The sequence below is a fragment of the Calidris pugnax genome, unplaced genomic scaffold (genome assembly GCF_001431845.1).
Source record: "Calidris pugnax isolate Ruff unplaced genomic scaffold, ASM143184v1 scaffold273, whole genome shotgun sequence".
NCBI classification, from domain to species: Eukaryota; Metazoa; Chordata; class Aves; order Charadriiformes; family Scolopacidae; genus Calidris; species Calidris pugnax.
Window position 1 is genome coordinate 3,952,204 of NW_015094508.1, and position 19,972 is coordinate 3,972,175.

Genomic DNA, 19,972 nt, shown 5'->3' on the forward strand with positions numbered 1-19,972 from the left:
CTTTTCTGCTGGTGGTTGACATGATGACGCTGAATATCCAGAGGCATCTGGATATCTGGGCTTGCCCTGAGTGGCAGCTGCAGTGGGAGTGGTGTTACAGGGCAGCAGGGCCTGGGTCAGGTGTGGACAAGCGGTGGTTGGGTTACAGGGTGAGATAGCCAGAGCATGTGGGCTGTCTGGGGGAAGTCAGCAGTGTTGTAGATGCTGATACTGCATCAGCATCTTGCTGCTGCATTCAATCTGCAGATTGAATGGGTTTGCCCATTCAAATTATTGAAAACCAGCTTTTTTTCTTCTTTTTTTTTTTTTTTCCAGCAGGATAAAATAAAGTATTTTTATTCACTGATACTTTAAGTCATGTGGTGGTGGGGTTCTTGGTTGGTGCTAGGTGCCATAAGCCAGACTTGATTTGCTGTTGGCCTGTTTGTTGCCTTTGAATCGAGTGGTGTCCTGGTAGCTCGCTTTTGCCAATGTCTAATGTCTTGTCTGGTGACTAGCAGGCTCTTAGCTGATTAAACATTTCTTGAACCTATCCTACTGTCTTGAGTAACCTGAACACTGCGCATGGATGGTGGATTTTTATCACTTAGTGATTATTCAGATTGGTAGGGATATTTTATCAGATGTCCCGGAAACAAGATTGTCTTGCGTGTGCAACTGGGAATGGTGATCTCAAAACCCCTTAGACTGAAGTGCTGTCACCAGACACTGGGTATTTGTTGCATGAGATACTATTAATTACACTGTTAAATTTTTACTACACTGATCACAATCATTTTTTTCTCCCTAGCCTAGTCTTCAAACTAAAGCTTCACTTTCACTTGGTCCTGTTCCTACCTTCATGCATTAATATAAGCTGTTCCAAAGGAATATTTTAGAGCTTGTTCTCAAGTCCATTTTCTTAAAGGAATGGTTTTATTGCTGACTTTGAAATACTGTCTAGAAAGATGTGTTTGAGATGCCCATGACTATTTTAGGGAGCTTTTAGTCGTATGTTCTCAATAAAAATTCCAACTTGAACTGATAAAATTGTAGTCAGTTCTTCATCAAGAGCTCCTATCTACATATCATACAGAAATTTTACATATTGCCCTTAGTAATATTGGTGTTAACTGGCTGCTTCAACTCTCTGTAGAAAACGCTATGTAGTTTTGAAACTGGGATAATTATACAGTCCTGGAGGATCCAAAGCTTTGTTCAACAATTCTTGGTTTGTGTTCTGGTGATAAAGGTCAGGCTGCAGAGCACTTGAATTTTTTTTTTTTTTTTTTAAGTTCTCTGCTATAGAAAGACTTCTGATCTCCACCAATATAAAGCAATACCATGAGTTTCTCAGGGTTCAATTTTTTTGTGGATTATTAAATGCTGTAATACTGCTGTCTGCATTTCCCTCATCTACTGCACCCCTGATTTGTATGCGTGCACTTCTCAAAATTTTATAGATTGCTATTGAGTAGGTAGGGGAGTACTGTCTTTCCAGCCACTGAAGGTGAAAATAGAGAACATTACTTGCATAACTATAGGAAGAAGAAAACAGAAAAAGGAAACTATTGGTGTTGTGCATGGAGTTTCTCACCTAAATGCCTTCGTTTTACCTTTGTTCCTGTCTTGTGTTTCTTTTTGACATGGGACAAAGTTTAAACTTTTCCAACTCCCTCTTGCTGCTGTTTTGCAGTGTTTACATAACACTAAATGCTTTTAACAACAGCTCAGCCTTTCACAAGCTGGTTGTTTCAGTCTTTTCACTTCTTTAACATCTTGTTCTCTCATCCGTGTCTTTTAATTCTTACTTGGCTGCTGTCCTGCACCTTTCCTTAAGAGTCCCAGCTGCCTGTCTAGTAGATGTACTTCTTGGGACCTTTTTGTAGTTTCTGTACCTGCACACTTGCTGCTAGGTACTTTCACAAAAGTAATCTTTGTTTTACACAGTAAAATACAAATACTCAAACCTGATCCAGTGGACTTGAGCTGGTCCAAGGAATCAGAACAGCATCCTGCCATGCTTGAGTTCGATTCCTTGCTCCGCCATAAGTATCCCATGTGGCCTCAACACGCTCTTTAGTCTGCACATTCCTTTTAGGGTTTCTGCTGCTCAGCTGCATCAGTTCCCAAGTACATACAGAGACCTGCAGGTAGAGCTGTGCCTCTCTGTTGCTGGTCTTGAATCATAGGCTTGACTTTAACACTCGCACAACGTACAAGCTTTTATGCTGAATCTGCAGTAGAGGTACTTCCCCAGGGTCAGTTTTCTCCCCTAGAAAAGTGTGTTGATTATAGACATGGTGGTAACGTTTGTGCCTGTCATCTTACCTGCAAAGAAAGTAATAGCATATGCCTCTGGGCAGCTGAGGACTAGTATTTACATGGAAGGCACTGTGCAGTGGTAACGGGCAAACATAAAATACCAGATCTTGATGTAAAAATGACTTGTGTTGTTTTGATGTTTCTTTAGCTGTCCTTCCATGTGCGGCTAGCTTGACAGCTGCCACAAATAGTGTCTGAAAGTGCACTGGAGTTTGTGAGAGGCTGAACAAAAGACGCAAGTTCCCTGATATACAGGGTAGCGGTAGATTCATCAAAGTCACTGTTGGATAGATCACTTTGTAGAGACTACAGCTCTGTTTCCATGGATTTGTATAGTAATTATGGCCATGGCAGTGTGAAGACTTTGGGTAAAGACTTACCAAAGACATAGTAAGACTATGACTTAACATTAATAGGGCTATCACGTGAAGAAAGTGTGAAGGTTATCTGAAGGGCCCATTATTGGTTATTTGACTGTAACATTCCTGTGGCTTATCAAGGGCACATATTTTCTGCTACTCTTTCCCTCAAGTGGGTTGCTTGGAGGACTATTAGATTATGTCAGGCCAGAACCCTTTAAACTGGTAAATCTTAAATGCCATATTCTGGGTTTTTTGAGAGGGGGCCTTAAACTATATTACCATACTGCAGCTGCAGAAAACATAATAGACCAAGGCAAACTGCAGTAGCATGTAGCAAGACAGTATAATGTGCAAGTCTAAACTATGATCTTGGAGTCTGCAATCACAGTGTTTTTTCTAAAGTAAATATGTGTTTGGGGGGAATAACTTGTTTTGCAACATTTCCACACCAACAAATGTTGTACTATATAAAAGTGCTTTTATTGCTGTATCTGTTTCTGTTTATCAAAGCAGTGTCTATACAGACTGGTGAAATACTAAGGTTAGATAAATTCACACGCCAAATTTGGATTTTCTCCTTTTCAGATAAAAGCATTATTTGATTTGTAGGATTGAAAGGAGACCCTTTGCTTGCGTATGCGACTTGCTATAGGGCTTGTGTCTGCACTACCAGAAATTTCATTGCTGGTTTGAGTCTGTCATAGACCTGAAACTAAGCTTTCCAGGAGCCACTGAGCCACCCCTGCCAGACTTAACACAGGAAAGACTTTTATATTTCTGTTGCTGTGGTCTATGCTGCAGACAGGCCCTTGTTTATACTTATTGCTATAACAACCAAGGTCAGGCAAATTTGTTATTTGCCCCGTGGGAGGGAAGGAAGCAGAAAAGTGTAGAGGGGTCCCACCTGTAGGGAGGAACAGACAGGACAGGTGACCCAAAACTGACCAACAGGGTATTCCATCCCATCCGCATCGTGCTCAGTATAAAAGCTGAAGGATCAAAGGGTTAAATCTCTTCCTTCAATGGCCAATGTCTGAGGAGGACCCTGTCTGTTCGTCTGCCTTTGATCCTGATCCAAGTGTTCCTGACTCCAGATCCGGAATCCAGCTCCTGTCCATCACCAAGTCCAGCCTGGGACTTTCCCCTGTGCCTGCTGGCAACATGATCATCATTCTGGGAGCTTGATACAGTTTTGTATATACTGTAATTTTTTTCCTTTTTTTTCCTTATTATTATTTATTATTTCATTATTTATTTATATTTTAATTCAAGTAGTTTAGTTTTTTTCCTAAACTCATAAATCTTTTTTTTTTTTTTTACTTCGTCCTCTCCTCTCTTTTCCTTAAGGTGGGGGCGAGAGGGCTCATCTGTCCTTCTGGTTGGTCAATTTGGTCAAAACCAAGACACAGGGGGATAAGATGAGGCATTCCAGTCACCATCAGCCTGGGCTTCGTTAGCATTGACCTCATTATCTCTCAGACCAGTTTTTGGGTTTGTGGTTGACACTAGGTGCTAAGTCTTAATGTATCTGCAAGCAGAAAAGACAGCAAAATAAAGCTTTTCTGATTGCAAAGGTTGGGGCTGTCATAAAATGCAGGTGGGTGTGCTGTTGTTGCTTGTTGGGGCCCTACTGGAGAGTCTCTAACTACTTTTTTCCCAATTGTAGAAGTGTTGAGGAAACAGGACTTGGCTGCTGCTGGGTGTCCAGCAGCCTGTGATGGCTGTGGGGCCGTGATGGGGCTCCAGAGAGGGTTTCCTGAGCAGCACCTTGCCTTGTGGACTCTAATCACTGATTAACCCACATAAGGGAAGACTGGAATAAGACAGATTAAAACAACAAATAGTATCTGTACTGCCATCTTGTGAACGAGAATCTTATAACACCTTTAAGGTTATTTTGTAAATATGGCAGTGTTGCCATGGCAGCAGAAATCTTGTGTGGAAAAATGCTGCTGAAATGATTTATTGCTGGTTTAGTGCCCTGTACAGGGCGGGCAAGGTGTCACTGCTGCTTGCTTCTACTCATCTAAGTCGAATATGAAGTGCATCAGAAAGAAGAGCTTTGATCAGGGAAAGTAATATTCCAACAAACTTCACGCAGGTGTGCACAACTCAACAAAATGTAGTAACGTGCAATGAGACTCATATTATTTTAATCTATGCTCAAAGAATCCATACATGAATATTTCATGGTCTGCAGTGTAGTTATTACTGAAAGTCAGTATCCTTCTTTGTTAAATCATAATCATAAAATTTAGTTGAGATGCTAAATCTAATGCTAGCTGGAGACACAGAGATCTGCAACTTCAAATTTGAACTGACTTATGGAAGTGTGAAAAAATTAGAGCACTACAAGTTAATCCCAAAATCTCTTGCTAAATTATTTGAGGCTCATTTTATGTGCTGAAGTGTGGAGATTTTGTGTAACCACGGGATTCACAGTGTCATCCGTGACTCTTTCTTCACATTACTTCTTGTATGCAACATAAGAGAAGTGGTGACTGAAATGACCTGCATCAGGCCTTCCTTCCCGGCACTGCTCTGGTGACCTATGATGACAAAATATCGAGTTCTTCCCAACAAAGTATGTTTTTAGAATGGGTAAAACTTGAGATTCAGTACAGCCTGTCACTGGAGTGTGAACCTAAAGCCTCAAATTTAGAAGCTGATATTTCCAGGGTGTCTGGCTCCAGGAGTAAGTTGGCAGCAGAGGGCTGTAGCTCTGACTTCAGCCAGGGCTCCCAAGTGATTTGAGCCTGAATGCACCAGAATGTGAGGAAAAAACTGTCTGAAGAAAGTAGTTTTCTCAGCTGCCTGTCACTGTTCTCCACAGCCTTTTAGTGGAGCCTCCAAGCTTCTGCAGTTTTTTATACAACTCACTTTTTGCTGTGATGGTATTCAAATTGTCTTTATCTATTTTCATGGAATGGCTGGAACATTTCTCTGCATTTGCTCTGGAAATAGCCTGTACCGGTTTGTGGAACAGTCTTTTCCTAAGGTTTCTGGTTTAGGAGATGTATCATGCTAAACTACTGAGAACAAATTTCAAAGTTAACACTCAGTCTTTCTTCATAAATAAATCAGTGCCACCACCACTCCTGCCCAAGCAACTCACCTTGCTTGCTTCTGCTGCTCTTGCTCTCCTTTTTAAATCAGTATTTATGGGACTGTTGGTGGGGGAAAATATTTTTTGTGTGTTAAAAAAAAAAAGCAAATGAAGAGTTAAGAGCCTAGTTTTCTTAAATATTTAAATTCAGAAACTAGAAGCATCATAACGGGGAAATCAAGTGGCGGGTTCTCATGGTTCAGACTACTGTATATCTCTGCATATCTTCAAATAAAATTTTTGACTTAAAAATAATCCCATCACTTCACAGACATTTAAAGTTAGAGTCTAACACTTTGCTTTGGGACTGATACTTATTTTCTAGCAACAAGACTTTTTCACCCTTCGTTAGGAATAAGATGTCCATATTGTAATCTCTAGGCCAACAGTCTGTTTCACTTCCCCACAGTATGGTGGCTGAACCAAACTGAAAAGTTGTGGTTGAGAGCCAGGGAGGTAGTAAAAACATGGTAACTTAACTTTACGTTGTCTTCACCTTTTTCATAGCAGCATCCAGTGGTCTGAGCTTTGGCTCTGGAGTCCCTTCTTTGCTTCTCCAAAAGACTGCTTCCCAGGAGGTAAAAACCCAGTGCCCTTGAATCCACATCTTGCAGCATAAATCTGAAAGGGCAGCTTAGAGCAAGTGTAAACCTTGCTGCAATATCCAGTGTGTGCCAAATGTGATGGGCTTTGGGTGGGTTATACAATGTATTCTCTCTTCTCTGCTGAACACTGGCTCCAGCATTTCCAGTCCCGTAGCCAGCCATGTGTGCTTTGCTGACCACACAGACTGTCAATGACAACTTCATAACTGGTTAAGTTCATAGTGCAGTGCTGGTGCTTCCAGTTCCCTTGACCCTTGCCTTGAATGAGATTCAGGGGTTTTTATGCTTTTAAAGTGCAAGCCTGAGCTCATCGTACTGCTGCTGCTTCACATGCTCAAATGTGGAAACTGGAATCTCTTGGTAAGCAGCATGCTGTTTACTGTTCGTCCATCTGGCACAGAAGTCATCATTGTTATCTTGCCAGAAATTCACTGCTGAACTGCTCTGCCTCAAATTGCCAGGAGTCAAACCAGAATTGAGCAAAGCGAAAGAAAACTGTATCTCAATACTCGCTCCTGGTGGGCTTTCCAGTTCCATGTATTGGAATTAAAGTTTGGAGATGTATTTCAGTTGATCAGGTCTGGACTTGGTTTTTTTTCGAAGACAAATGGTTTGTTTATGTGCATAATATTTCATTATTATGAAAATAAAAGCAGGCTGTATTTATGTATACTGCTGTATGATCTCAAGTCTGTCCCTTCAGGAAAACACTTGAAGGGTGCCTGTTTGAACCCAAACAACAAGACCAAAACTGGCTTGGGGAGCTCTGGGGTTGTTCTAATGATAGCTAATTTTTGATGGTGCTGCCCAGGACTTCGGGACGTTGCATGTTTTGGTCTGCTTGCTGAGATTGCCTTTTGTCCCTCCACCATGGAGTGGGGTTTGAGGTTAGCTGTAATTAGCTAAAGGCAACCATCACGTTCACCACTGTGGCAGTTTTTCATGGTATACATCTGTCAGAGAGGATTGTTAAGAATACATTATTAGTTATGGGATTGCATTGTAGAAAAAGAAATGGCGGAAATGCACATTTGACAGCTACAACAGTCTTATTCCATAAGCTATATACAGAAGAAAAACCAGATTGGCTTACATTGAGTTATAGGCCCTTCCTCTTGCATAGCCATGGTATTAACCAGTTTTTTGTGGAACAGTTTATACAACAGACTTAAATCTGATGCTGATGTTGCAGTACAGTGTGCTCAAGAAAACAGTGGGTGAGCCAAAGGCAATGCTGCTTTTTTAGCTCCGAAGAAAAATAAATTGCTCTACAGGTACCTATAAATCCTCATTGTCAGGTGGATGTTCTCTGTTTCACTTAAAGAAACAGAAGTAGAAGGATTTCCCTCTTTTTTTTTTTTTTTTTTTTTTCCAGCCCAGTCTACTCCTGCTGTTGGCACCATGTCATATAATAACTCTCATAAACTTACTGAACTGTGTCTTAAAAAGCAGAACCTCACAACCTTGAAGTAATGCTTCTTTCTGTTTAAAACCACAATTCCCTTTTAACTGAATCAGTGTAAAGGGAACAAAACTGCTGTAATTTCAAGTACTGGAGAGAAAAGTGCTACACATGTCTTAATAAATACTAGGACAGCGAGTAACAGAGTTGGGCAGCTGTATGCATAGCTAAAACTTACAAGGTTTTTTGTGTATTTGCAGGATTTCATGCAAATCCTGAGGCTTTTCCTTCCACTGATTAAACTTGTGCAAAACAGAGTAAATCACAGTAGATCTTGCTGTAGCTAAGTTATGCAACTTCCAGATATTGGTAAAACCTGTCTTACATACAATGCATCTGTAACTGTGTTCTCAGTCTTAGAGACTGATTCACAAAAATGGAAAGTTACAGGTGCCCTATTGCAGACCTGTGACTTTTTCTAGAATGTATATCACTTACAGATTTATTTTTTTTAGCTATAAATGGAAACTCTTTGCATCTTCTAGGTCTGTTCCATTTACCCCTCTCTAGTTTTTCCCTTTTTTCCACTGATTTGCTAGTATTCTCCTTCTAAAAAGAGGCTTGTTTGCTTATACGCTTATCTGGACTTGTTGGATTGGCAACTGTGTTCTTCATTGCTTTTTTTTCTTTTTCTGGTTTCTTTGCTTCCTCGTACTGTTTCCTGTTTGTTCCTCAGTGTATTGCAGTTACCCACTAAACAGTGTAGCCTTCCTACCCTATCCAGAACAGGATGGTTCCAGATTAATCTTAGAGGCTCATCATCATGCTGGAAACAAATCCAAAACAGCTTTGTTGCTGTTGTGTAACAGGAGGTTTAAAAAGCTGAGGTGTAGTCTTCACCTTGGATCAGCATCTCATTTAGAGCTTGGGGAAGTCAGTTTTGTGTAGACCCTTTTATAAAACCAGACTTTACCCACCCAAACGCATCCTTTCTTCCCCAAACCAGCTCTTTGTGTTCCCAGAAGAAGCATTTGGAGGGTTATAAATTATAACCTAGGCCTGCTCTGAAGGCTGCCGTTCTGTCCTGCTGTCGTGCTCAGGTTGCTATTAGCCCTTCCTTCTTAACACTGAGGGGTGCCTTGCTAATGGACCTGTAAGGCTGCTAAATCTAACACCTGAGCCAGTGCTGACACATGGAGGTCCTTCTGCTGGTGAACCTCAGTTGTATGGTGAAGGAAAGCCTGAGGAAGAGCTGTTTGTAGTGAAAGGGCAAATAGTAAGGCATGGCTGGCTATCATGGGGAGGTCCTGCACCAGCTAATTTTGGGCCATGGAAAAGTTGCCTCTAAGTACCAAATTTTTGTACCAGAGCAGAGAAAAACAATTTTGGATGATATGTGTGTGCCTTCAAAGACAGTTCCAGTGTAATCGGTTTTTGGTGCCCTGGACTGGGGATATCAGAAAAATGTTTTCATAAGAAAGCTGAGAATTAGAAGTGTAAATGATCCAGTGCAAATTACCAAATGCTGCTCTAAGGATGTACAGTTCATCTCACTGGCAAGGGTCCATTGGACAATAGCTTCAGCTCATGGTGAATACCTCCTGTGGCTCAGCAAGCTCCTCCTCCTATCCATGCAACTCTTTCTCTAGAAGACACATTTTAGGAAATAAATTCTATAAAGAGCTAACTGGCTCAGGTGAAATCCACATTTGCTGGGAGTACACATTTTTTGTTTATTCTTCCTTCTCTGTTTTGGAGAAGACAGATGTTGTGACGTTTCGCCTTAGTGTGTATATCTATTTAGTCTATAAAATGCAATTAATAAGGATGACTTTTGTGACCCTTGGCATGGACCCATAACACATGAACATGCAAAGCAGGACAGAGAAGGGAAACTTGTCAGGGGTACGATTCTCCTCACCGAACCAGCTTTTATACTGCAAATTACAGTTCTCCTAATGACATTCGCTCTGTGCAGTCTTGTGTGATATTATCCCAGATTTATGGCCGATGGTTTCCTGAAGAGCTATTTGGGTAGTCTGTGATTCAGTGAAACAACTTTCATATGTCCTGTAACAAATCCAAAAGTAATGGGGTAGGTCATTTGTCTTGAGTTTAACATGAAACAAAATGATGTAGGGAACTTTTTTCTTCTCTGTGGTGAGAGAAAAACTGGCTCAATTTCAACTTGGATCCCAACTTTCTGGTTTCTGAAGTCACCCATGTAGAGGTGATGTTAGATTTGTAACGCTGTCTCAAGCAGCATACAGCAATGCTGCCTTGGTGACAGTAAGTAAAGTGAACCAGTGTCTTCAGCTTTGTTCTTGTGCATTTGTAATGGTATTAATGTCCTAAGAACAGAAGAGACTGTCTAAGCAAAATAAAAAAAAAAGGAAAGAACTAACAAGACTTATAGCTCTTGTAATGTGATTTAGCTGCTAGAAATAAGGATAATATCATGGGACTGAAACACTTAGACCACCAATGTAAGGAACTTCTGGTCAGGTGATTAGAACAGTAAACTTTTTCAGGAGTGCTTTGGTAGCAGTTTCTCTTGGCTACTCAACATAAACATACTGGATAATATGGTTTTATGTCAGTTACTGGCCTTCTGAACTGGTTATATATTTGATAATTACTGTTTTCTATCTAGTACCATATCTATCACATCTAAGTCTCAAAAACTAACATCACTAGTTTACCACCTTGAAGGATTTAGTGACTGTTGGACCAGAAGCCATCTCGCTTGATGGGGCAGCAGGAATGTTCCAGGCAACTCACTGCCAGGCAGATCTTAAATGCATAAAGTGGGTGTCACGGGTGAACGTGGACAGCTGCTGTGCACTGTGGGAGGAGGACGAGCTCAGTGTTCATACTGAGATGAACACTGCTGCAAGTTTGGATTGCAAACACATCAGCTGTAGGATCCAGCCTCACCCAGCAGATTGCTGGCCTTGAGGCTCTTGAGATTCAGCCCTGGCATAGTTATCACAGGAATTTTTCAATGCAAACATGCATATTGCACAGCACTCTGTGGTTTTTTTCTAGTTTCAGCTTGAATTACTCTCTGTGTAAAACCCTAGTGCTGTTCATAAGATCTGAGTTAGACCCCTTAGGGGTTGTATACTTCAAAGCGTGTTGTTTGGTTATTAATGGATCACAACCACACAGTGCAGATACTATTCTCTAGTCATTTTGATCTGCTATTTGAATGACTTAAAGAATTTTCTCCTTAGCCTGCACCCTTTCCTCTTGTGATTATGTTGTGGTCGTGACATTAAAAGTAGAATGACTGTGGGTGAAAGGTGTGGCTTCTATTATAATCACAAATAACAATGTTTGACAAATGATGTCTTTGTAGATGGATGGAGGTCTGCTTGGACGAAGAACTGCCCCCGACTACGGAGCTGGAGGAAGGTTTAAGAAATGGTGTTTACCTTGCCAAGCTAGCAAAATTCTTTGCCCCTAATGTGGTGTCAGACAAAAAGATCTACGATGTGAAGCAGGAACGCTATAGGGTAATAACTTTTTCAGTTCTCTCATCAACTAGACAAAAAAATTGTAAAGTCTGTCTTCCAACTCTCTTCTAACTCTCCGAGCATAGTTAATTTTCTGCATCCCTTTCATAAGACTGTTGGGACTAGACAGAAGACACACAGCACTAAAGCCAACATGATGAGTTAGAAATGCCTTACCCTTAGAAAAACTATGTTACTGTCACCTAATGTTTTTAAAGCTAAACAAATTACACTTCTGGCTCCAGGGAAAACATGAGTTTTAACATTTATACAATTATTTCTCATTAGGAATAGGAGCCAAAAGCAATTCAGTAATTAAAATTTATAACTATTACAAATTTTTCTCATCTTGTATGGAAGGACTTTTTCTTCATTAGCTCTGTGTGTTTATTTTACCAAACTTAACACTGAGAAGCAAAAATAATTAAAAAAACAATAAAAGAAAACAAACAAAAAAAAAACCCACCAAAACTACCAGTGGTTAAACTTAGCTTGCTACCTGTGCGAGCTGTTCATTAGCTCCAAGATATGCAATACTATAGAAATATATACATGTATATGCAGTAGTCCCACTATGGAATGTATAATATGTAGAGGGCAGAGAAAAAATTTTAAATGGACATTTCTAAGGTGTAATCACTAGCTGTTGTTTGGGAGTTGAGAAATTAAGCAGTTCTAGGTCCCATATGGTTAAGAGAACCATGGCTACATTTAAATGCTTCTCTAGAAAACCTCCAAAACTTGAGTTCAGGCTTCTTTTTCCCCTTTACCCTGACTCTTTAAAAATGAAAAAAAAAAACAACCCACACATTCCCACTTTGCTCTTTTAACTGCTGTTTGTGTAGGCAGTAGGGAAGGTCAGGTATTCTGGTAGAGCAGCAACAGGAGGATAAATAATTAAAGAATTTGCTTTGTGATTTTTATAAATTTTTCTTTCTGTGTTTCCAATAGAGATCTGGCCTTCATTTCCGGCACACTGACAACACTGTGCAGTGGTTAAGAGCAATGGAGTCCATTGGTCTGCCTAAGGTAAGCCTTTAAGTTTTAGCAAAGGAGCTGGCTGAAGACAGTCACTGAGATTCCCTTTCACCTGCTTGAGCATAAATGGTTGCTTACAGTAGGTCTACAGGGACGGGGTAATTCAGGAAACAAATCTGAAGAGAAAGTAATGCTGAAAGCAGAGGGAGTGTCAGTTACATGCTACTGCTGCTGGTGTGATTGGACTGAGGCTGCTATGGATGAGTGCTTGGGGGAAAATACTCAGGGTGCTTCTCCTGTGGGAAGGCAAACGGGTGCTAGCAGTGTTTTACCTGTATCTTATTACTAGTACAGTCTCTGTGGGGGCCTGAAAGGAATATGGTTTAAAACACAAAATTTAAATATTTGCCTCCTTTAGGTTACTACCTCTCATCGTGTCTCTTGCTGCCTCTTCCTCTTAATGTACGTCCTAGTTTCTCTGCCTCTACCACGCTTCCAGACTGTCCTTGCACGCTCCAGTGCATCTACGTGGCTATGCTGCTGCTCCTTTTCCACCAGCTGCTTTCTTGGGTCACCTCTCATATTTATCTTCCTTGTGGGTCTTCGCTTGCCATCTCCCCTCTCTGCTGCTGTTTCTGGGTACCAGTGAGTCTCTTTTTGGATGAAAATCCGTTAAGAAAGGGCTGTGTGGAAACACCTACTCTGCTTGTTTGGAAATTTTGGCTCCTTCACAGAGTCTGTGGCTACTGCTCCCTTTGCCCAGGCTGCCCAGAAACCACCCCAGGGTGCCTGGGTGGGGGCATCCCCAGCACTGCTCCATGCGCTTTGGTTGGGCACAGCAGGGATGCTGAGATGGCTGCCTGGAGGGCTTCAGGGACTACGGGCCAGTTACTGAGGGCAAACTTGCTGCAGGTGCCCATAAGGAGAAAGGGCACCCATGAATGCCATCAGAAAATCCCAATAGAGATGGGAAGGGTTCTGCCTTTCCCAGGTCAGGCTGTTATTTTGGTCTAACTTGAGCCCTCTGTTCAGCTGGCTGATTTCCACCCTGCCATCTCTGTTCTGAAAGGTTTCGATTCTGTTGTGGAGGATGGTAGTTGCCAAAATCTTTCCCGAGTCTCCTTCTCAAAGCTGTTGTGAGCCAACAATGAAGAGGGCACTGTGCTCCTGACTTAGTCTTGTCCTATTAACCGTGGGATGGTGCAGCCCTGAATACCCAGCCTGGGCTGGAAGCACACTGCCAACTCTCACAGTTAGCTAGGTCTTTTATTTTATTTTTGTGGAGAAACAGTGTTTAGTGACTGGGATGAAGGCCAGGAACAAATTAGTGGTAGAACCAGAATTGGAACTTATGATGTGACTCTTTGGCTAAATTGCTTAATATTCCTCTCTCTGAATATCTTTCTCTGTAAATGATGTATTCATGAAGTTAGGGGTGTTGGCAAATAGAATTTTATGTTTTTAAACCACACTTGATAGGTTTGGTTGGCAAATGAGGCTTTGCAAATTGTAACTGCATCCCAGACTTTGGGCATCTGTAGAAGGGCAAGCCCTATTGGCTGAGCTTGTGCCAAAAGAACTTTTCTAAAAATCTTGCTGAAATGCTGTCTGCTTATCTTCCTTTTTCCCCCCAATTTATTAAGTAGCTTTCCTTCTTTATTAAATTCTTCCTAATGAAAACTACTGATAAAGCTAAAATAACATCAGAAGAGACTGATTCATAACTATATAGAAGTAACAGTTAAAAATCTGTGAGTTTAAGGTATGGTTCTGCAGAGAGCTCATTTTATTTACTTTTCTGCTCAGTAATATGTCTTCTCCTTTAACTGTGTGCTCTTTATTTTTTAGATCTTTTATCCAGAGACTACAGATGTCTACGATAGGAAAAACATCCCTAGGATGATATATTGCATTCACGCTCTAAGGTAACTGGTGATGGGAGTAAATGTCAAAGTAACTGCCAAATCTAGGAGTGTAAGTCTTGAAATGGCTTTAGGGTAACCAGTATATCAAAATCTGTCAGAATTTACAAGTTCATTAATCTAAAGTTGGAGAAAAAATGTCCAACTTTGTCAGGACTATTGGACAAATTATTTTCAAAATAGAAATGAAGCACTACTGAATTTAGACATCCTCCTCTCAATGAGTACACCTCCCTCACAAAGTGCACGTACCATTTCAAAACATATACTGCATCAGAAACCAAATAAATGAACAAAAAGTTGGCAAAATACTAGTAAAACTGGCAAAATATGGTAATCAGAGTGAAAAGGATTAACTGACGCCATTGTGTTCCAAAAGAGCAAATAATTACTGTATTCTGAGGCCATTCATGTAAAAATTAAAATTTTCCAATATTTTAAAGTTCTGAGCAACTTGATTTTGAATGTAAAGTCAGGAAGGTTTTGGCCACATCACTGAAAGTACAGCTTAAAATTTTTTTATGTTCTGCCTTTAGGATTTTCTTGATGTTTAGCACTACAAGGAACTAACATCTACCATGTAGTGTCCTTAGTGTAAGGCAGACAGCTCCTTCTTCTTGTGGCTCTCCTGGCTCATTTCCTGGACACAGAGACCTTTTCCTTTCATTACTTTCTTGTAACTAAGCCAGCAGAGAATGTAATTAACTTATGTCCCAAAACTCTCTTCTATGTTCCTAATGGTGTTCAAAGGCACATCTGCTGCTCCAGCATTATAGGTCAGGAACTATTCAATGCATGCTGTAATTGAAATGTTTTAAGGCCTAATCCTTGAAATGATCTACCCACCCTTGCACTCTATGTGCACTCACTGCCAAGAAATAGGTTAAACAACTGAAGTTCATCATATTTCTTTCAAATGCTAGGTGTTCAGAGTTGACAGCCCTAGTATTTTTTGTAATTTTTCACAAGTTTTGCCACTTGAGATTATTATGCCTGGCTTAATATTAACTGGACAGTATCACCAGGACTGTCTGAAGGTAGCTGTCACCTAAAACTTGGTAATGCAATCCGTTCTGTCAGCAAGTGTCTTGCATAAGCCTGAAGGGATATCCTGAAGTGCATACATGGGACTCTGATGGTAACCAGCTCAGGCTGACATGGTGGTCTGCGTTCCTCGCTGGCCACGTTATGGACCAGCTAAAATGTTTTGCAGTAGGTGGAAGAACAAAATGAGGTTTTTCTATATTTGCTTCCTCATGTACGGAGGAGGAATTTATAAACTACAGATTTGAATGCTACATGAACTATGAGCCCATCAGGTATCTTTTTAAGATTTAATTGTTGCAATGGCAATAGATCTTTTCATCTTGGGTTGAGTTTTGCCATGGTTTGACCTCTGATAGAAGTTTTCCTTTGTCCCTTTTGACACGCCCCAAGGTTTTTTGCCAGTATCAGAATTAGTCTGGTTGTCTCAGCTTTCACTTCCAAGTTTTTCTTATTTAAATTACTTTTTCTTCGTGTATATCAACACAAAGCTATAACTCTGTACTTAAAACCTAGTATTTTAGAAATGGACTTCGTATCAAATGTGTCATGCCATACTGAAGGTGAATAGGCCTGCTAATGATGCTTTCCCATGAAAGTGCAGGGCCCTGTGCCCGCATCTCATGCAGGATATAAGAATTGAAGAAACAATTGTTTCTCTTCATTTATTTCCATGCCCTTTTCCTAAAATGTATGTCATTAGTCCTGCACTGTATTTTTTCAAAACAAACTCCAGTATCAGTATTGAATGGCACACAGCCTACCCTGAAAGCAGTCTGGGAAACAAAAAAATTAAGGACAGGGTACTTACTTGGCCAGCAGCATTCCCATTTGGGTTGACGTCAAAGGAACAATGAGCTGCAGGAGTCCAGTTCTGTTCCCCTTCTTCTCTTGTTGTAGCTACTGACCTTGCTGGCGTCTGTCCCCAGAGCTCCACGCTGTGCACCCACCCACTCTGCTCTCTGGGGTACAGGGATAGTCAGAGGATCCTCTCCAGGGAATCAGTACAGGGTTCACTGACTCTGGAACAAAGTCCGTATCCCTGTTCCCAGGGTCCAGCACCACAGCATCTGGAAACAGCAATTGCAAGCAGGCCTTTCACCTCTGCAGCTGCAGCGTATGCACATGACCGCTGCATGAAGAATCACCATTGGGTTTAAATGCTAAATTCTAATGCATCTTGGATCACATGCTCAAATTGCAAGGACTTATAACTTGGGAAAACTGGGCATTTTCTCAGAGAGGTGAGGGGTTGACCTACTTCCTATTCTTACTTAGTTGTTACGAAGTCATTACTCCAAAGCAACATGATGATTGAGCTCCAACAAAATAACTTTCAACAAAAGTATTTTCTTATTCTCATTTGTGGAAATCCTGAATCCATCTTTAGCTGAGATTTTTCCTACATGAATTCATTTATGCACAATCAGAGTACATAATTTAAGTGCTTAAAATTGATGGATAAGTCCTGGTTCAAGTCAGAAATGAAGGCAGTATTTGGAACAACTTGTACTGTCAAATACAGCACTGCTCTGGCCAGAAAGGAGTGACAAACAATTTCTAGACTCCTGTTGGATGTAATTATTATATTTTAATGCTTTTCTCATGTTGAAACATCAGTACTTAAAGCCTAACTTGAAAAATACAAAGACATAGGTCTCATTTCTTGCACCGTTTCTCTTGTGAAAACCAATTTGGACACTTTCCTGGACTAAATGAAGTTAAGAACTGCTTAATGTAAATTAAGTTGTTGACAGAGGTTCTTGTTCATAAATAGTAGTGCTTACGAGATTTTTATTTTTCCTGAAAAATATATTTTTCGCATGATCTCCAAGCAGATCACTGCTACATCCTAGACAAACTATGCCACTGAAGCTGGGTAGCTTCGAAACATTGTTTTCCTAAGAATCAGTAGAATAACAAGCACATGATTTGTTTGGCTTTGTTGTGTTTTTTGTTTTGTTTGGTGTTTTTTTTTTTAAAGCCTGTTATTTTCAGATGTGTTTCTTACAGCATGTTATACCTAAGCATAAAACAAGAAGCAGGAACCTCTGCCTGATAAGCACTGTAGCTTTGTGTGGAAGGTGCAAAGGAAAAGTCACCTGGGAACTGCTCTTTCCCCTTTGTTTCTGTCCTACTCCCGATGTCTCATATCCAGCTTTCCTAACACCAAGACTCCCTGCTTTTGACTTCATATGGGTTCCCTGAGGTTCAAGTTACACTGTAAAAGCATTAAGCAAGCTGTTTCAAGTGAAATTATACCTAAATACAGAGTAGAAGTGTCTTTGTGTTCTCTGCAAGACTTAAAACACATTTTCAGCACCACCTGGTGGTTAATAAGTTTATCCAAACAAAGGAACCTAGGAATTAACACACATGGCTCAATATCCTTCTGGAAGTGCCGAACATCAAAAATGTGGGTCTTTCATGCTCATACCACTTTTTTTCCCCTCTGCTTTTTTGTTGTGGTGACTCTCCAAAAAGCCAGAGTAGCTGGCTGATGGTCACGATGCTGCTGATCTCTGAACTGTTTGCATGATATGCAACACTTCAGCCAGGACTGTGTCCCTTACATCAAACTTAAACTAAAATCTCTTTAAAAGCACGCAAGGAAAGACACTTAGGTAGATCAGGGTAGGAGAGGAACCTGTTTCATTAGTATGGTCATGTGGCTTTTTTCCTGCTATAGCAACTTGCATTTAAGACGTTGAAAGCTGGGAATGGCAGCAGCAATGATTTTTAGGGTCTGCAGCAATCAAAACAGTGTCAACCTACATGAGATGTGCTGTTGTGTCCATCCAGGTTATGACAGGGCAGAGGAGAAGCTGTGGTAACATGGAAGATGAAATGGTGACTCTGTGTGCTCTGAAATGAATGGGACAGCTACAAGTACTTGCTTTGAAATTTTCTAATAGTTAAAAAAAAACCTAACAACAAAACACAAAAGGGGAATAGGCCTCTCTTGAAACACCAAAAAGCAAGCCGCAATGCACATTTGTAATGTATGAAGTTGGGGTGAAGTAATTTAGAACAGGTGCAAAATAATCCTTTTGGAGGAATGCATTATTTAAGTCTTGTTTTTAAAATCTACCTTTTTGATCCCTGCTTCAAAACTCACGAGCTTATTTAATTTCACTGATAAATTATAGAAACACCAGTCTTTTGTAGATAAATACATTGTGTTTGGAAACATTGAGAAAATATATATGAACTCAGGTGTTTTTCAGATAGCAACCCAAAACTCTAGGAATAATAAGTATAGATATTTTTCATGCTATTTTGAATAAAAAAATATTAGTTCCTGGATAGCACTTTAAATTGAGCTTTCTTTATTTTCCAAAAGCTAAATAACTATTGACAAATACACTTGAGATGGGCTTGGATGGAGTTACAGGTCCTTGTTCCTCTAGACTTAGTAAGAAGAGTGTCAGGGATTTCTGTAGCTTCAGCTATTAATTACAGGGATGTAATAATACAAGTCAAAACAGTACATAGATCCAAAGCTATAAGCTGTACTAAAGTGCATACACATCTTGATTTCCACCACACCAATATTCACTTTTGAATTTCTTTAATTGTCTTCCACTGAGGTTTTCTATTTGTTTAAATACTTTCTGTGGTCTGAGATACGCTTACAGTGCTCCTCTTAGAGATGATTCTTTGAAATATGTCAAAAAAGACTTCTCTTTCTGTAAGATTAAAAATACAGTATTAAGGAAACTGTAGGGTTCATTTATTCCATATTGGCCCATGAAAGTCAAGAGTTAAAGGACAAGCTTCATAAAAGCAATTTTCTCTTGTATAGAAAGCAAACACCTCAATCACATGCAGGACTTTAAATTCTTATTTTCTTCTTTGCAGTTTATATCTCTTCAAACTAGGATTAGCACCACAAATCCAGGACCTACTGGGAAAAGTAGACTTTACAGGTAATAAACTGCTTATCTAATCATGTTAGATGGTTTCTTCACCCAGTAAATCTGCTAACATTGTACATATTTTCTATTATGGTCTTTCTCCTCCTGCAAGGGTGTTCTGGACACATCCTAATTAAATAGGTGGGAGGCTGCTATTTTTAATGAATATCAGTTCCTGAAGGACAGAAGGGAGTGAATTTGCATGGAATACTTGTCGTATCTTAGATTCCTTCAAAATGGGGAGGAAAAACTGCTAAGAATCCCCGGCCACAAGCACTTTCAAAAACATCGCACCCATATTTGTAGGAATGGTGATTTGTAATTAAATTCTTATGATTTTATTCTGATAATATTTCTTTTTGTGTGTGTGAACAGAGGAAGAAATCAGCAACATGCGAAAGGAGCTAGAGAAGTACGGTATTCAGATGCCATCTTTTAGTAAAATTGGTGGGATTCTGGCCAGTGAATTATCAGTGGATGAAGCTGCATGTAAGTGTAGCTCTTGTTCTCTTTTCTACTTGAAAATATGACAGAATGCTAACAAAATATTTTCTGTATTTTAATTCACCTAGTTTGCCACTTCTTGATAAATAAGAGGAAAAGCAAGCAAGTTTCTAGTGGCTATCACACTTAATCATTGGTACAAGACCTCTTGCAATTTTTCAGTCTGCATTTGTGAGCATCTCCATTGAACCATAGGAAGTGCTAGCAGAAACAAAGATTTCTTACAATCTTTTGCATGGATTTAATGTTTTGGTACCTAGTGCTCCTCTAGAATGACAAATTGCTTCTGCACCATAGGGGGTACAATGGA

General features: G+C 40.1%; 1 protein-coding gene across 4 annotated transcripts in view; it reads left to right on the top strand.

Annotated features, from left to right (window-relative positions):
* IQGAP2 (IQ motif containing GTPase activating protein 2) overlaps window positions 1-19,972 on the top strand; it is a 122,969-nt gene that overhangs the window by 48,983 nt on the left and 54,014 nt on the right. For all 4 annotated transcript variants that reach the window (XM_014965001.1, XM_014965002.1, XM_014965003.1 and 1 more), the window contains exons 3-7: window positions 11,141-11,297; window positions 12,249-12,326; window positions 14,124-14,200; window positions 19,103-19,170; window positions 19,534-19,647. In XM_014965001.1, coding sequence (XP_014820487.1) covers window positions 11,141-11,297; window positions 12,249-12,326; window positions 14,124-14,200; window positions 19,103-19,170; window positions 19,534-19,647 — 494 coding nt within the window. The remainder of the gene's footprint in view (window positions 1-11,140; window positions 11,298-12,248; window positions 12,327-14,123; window positions 14,201-19,102; window positions 19,171-19,533; window positions 19,648-19,972) is intronic.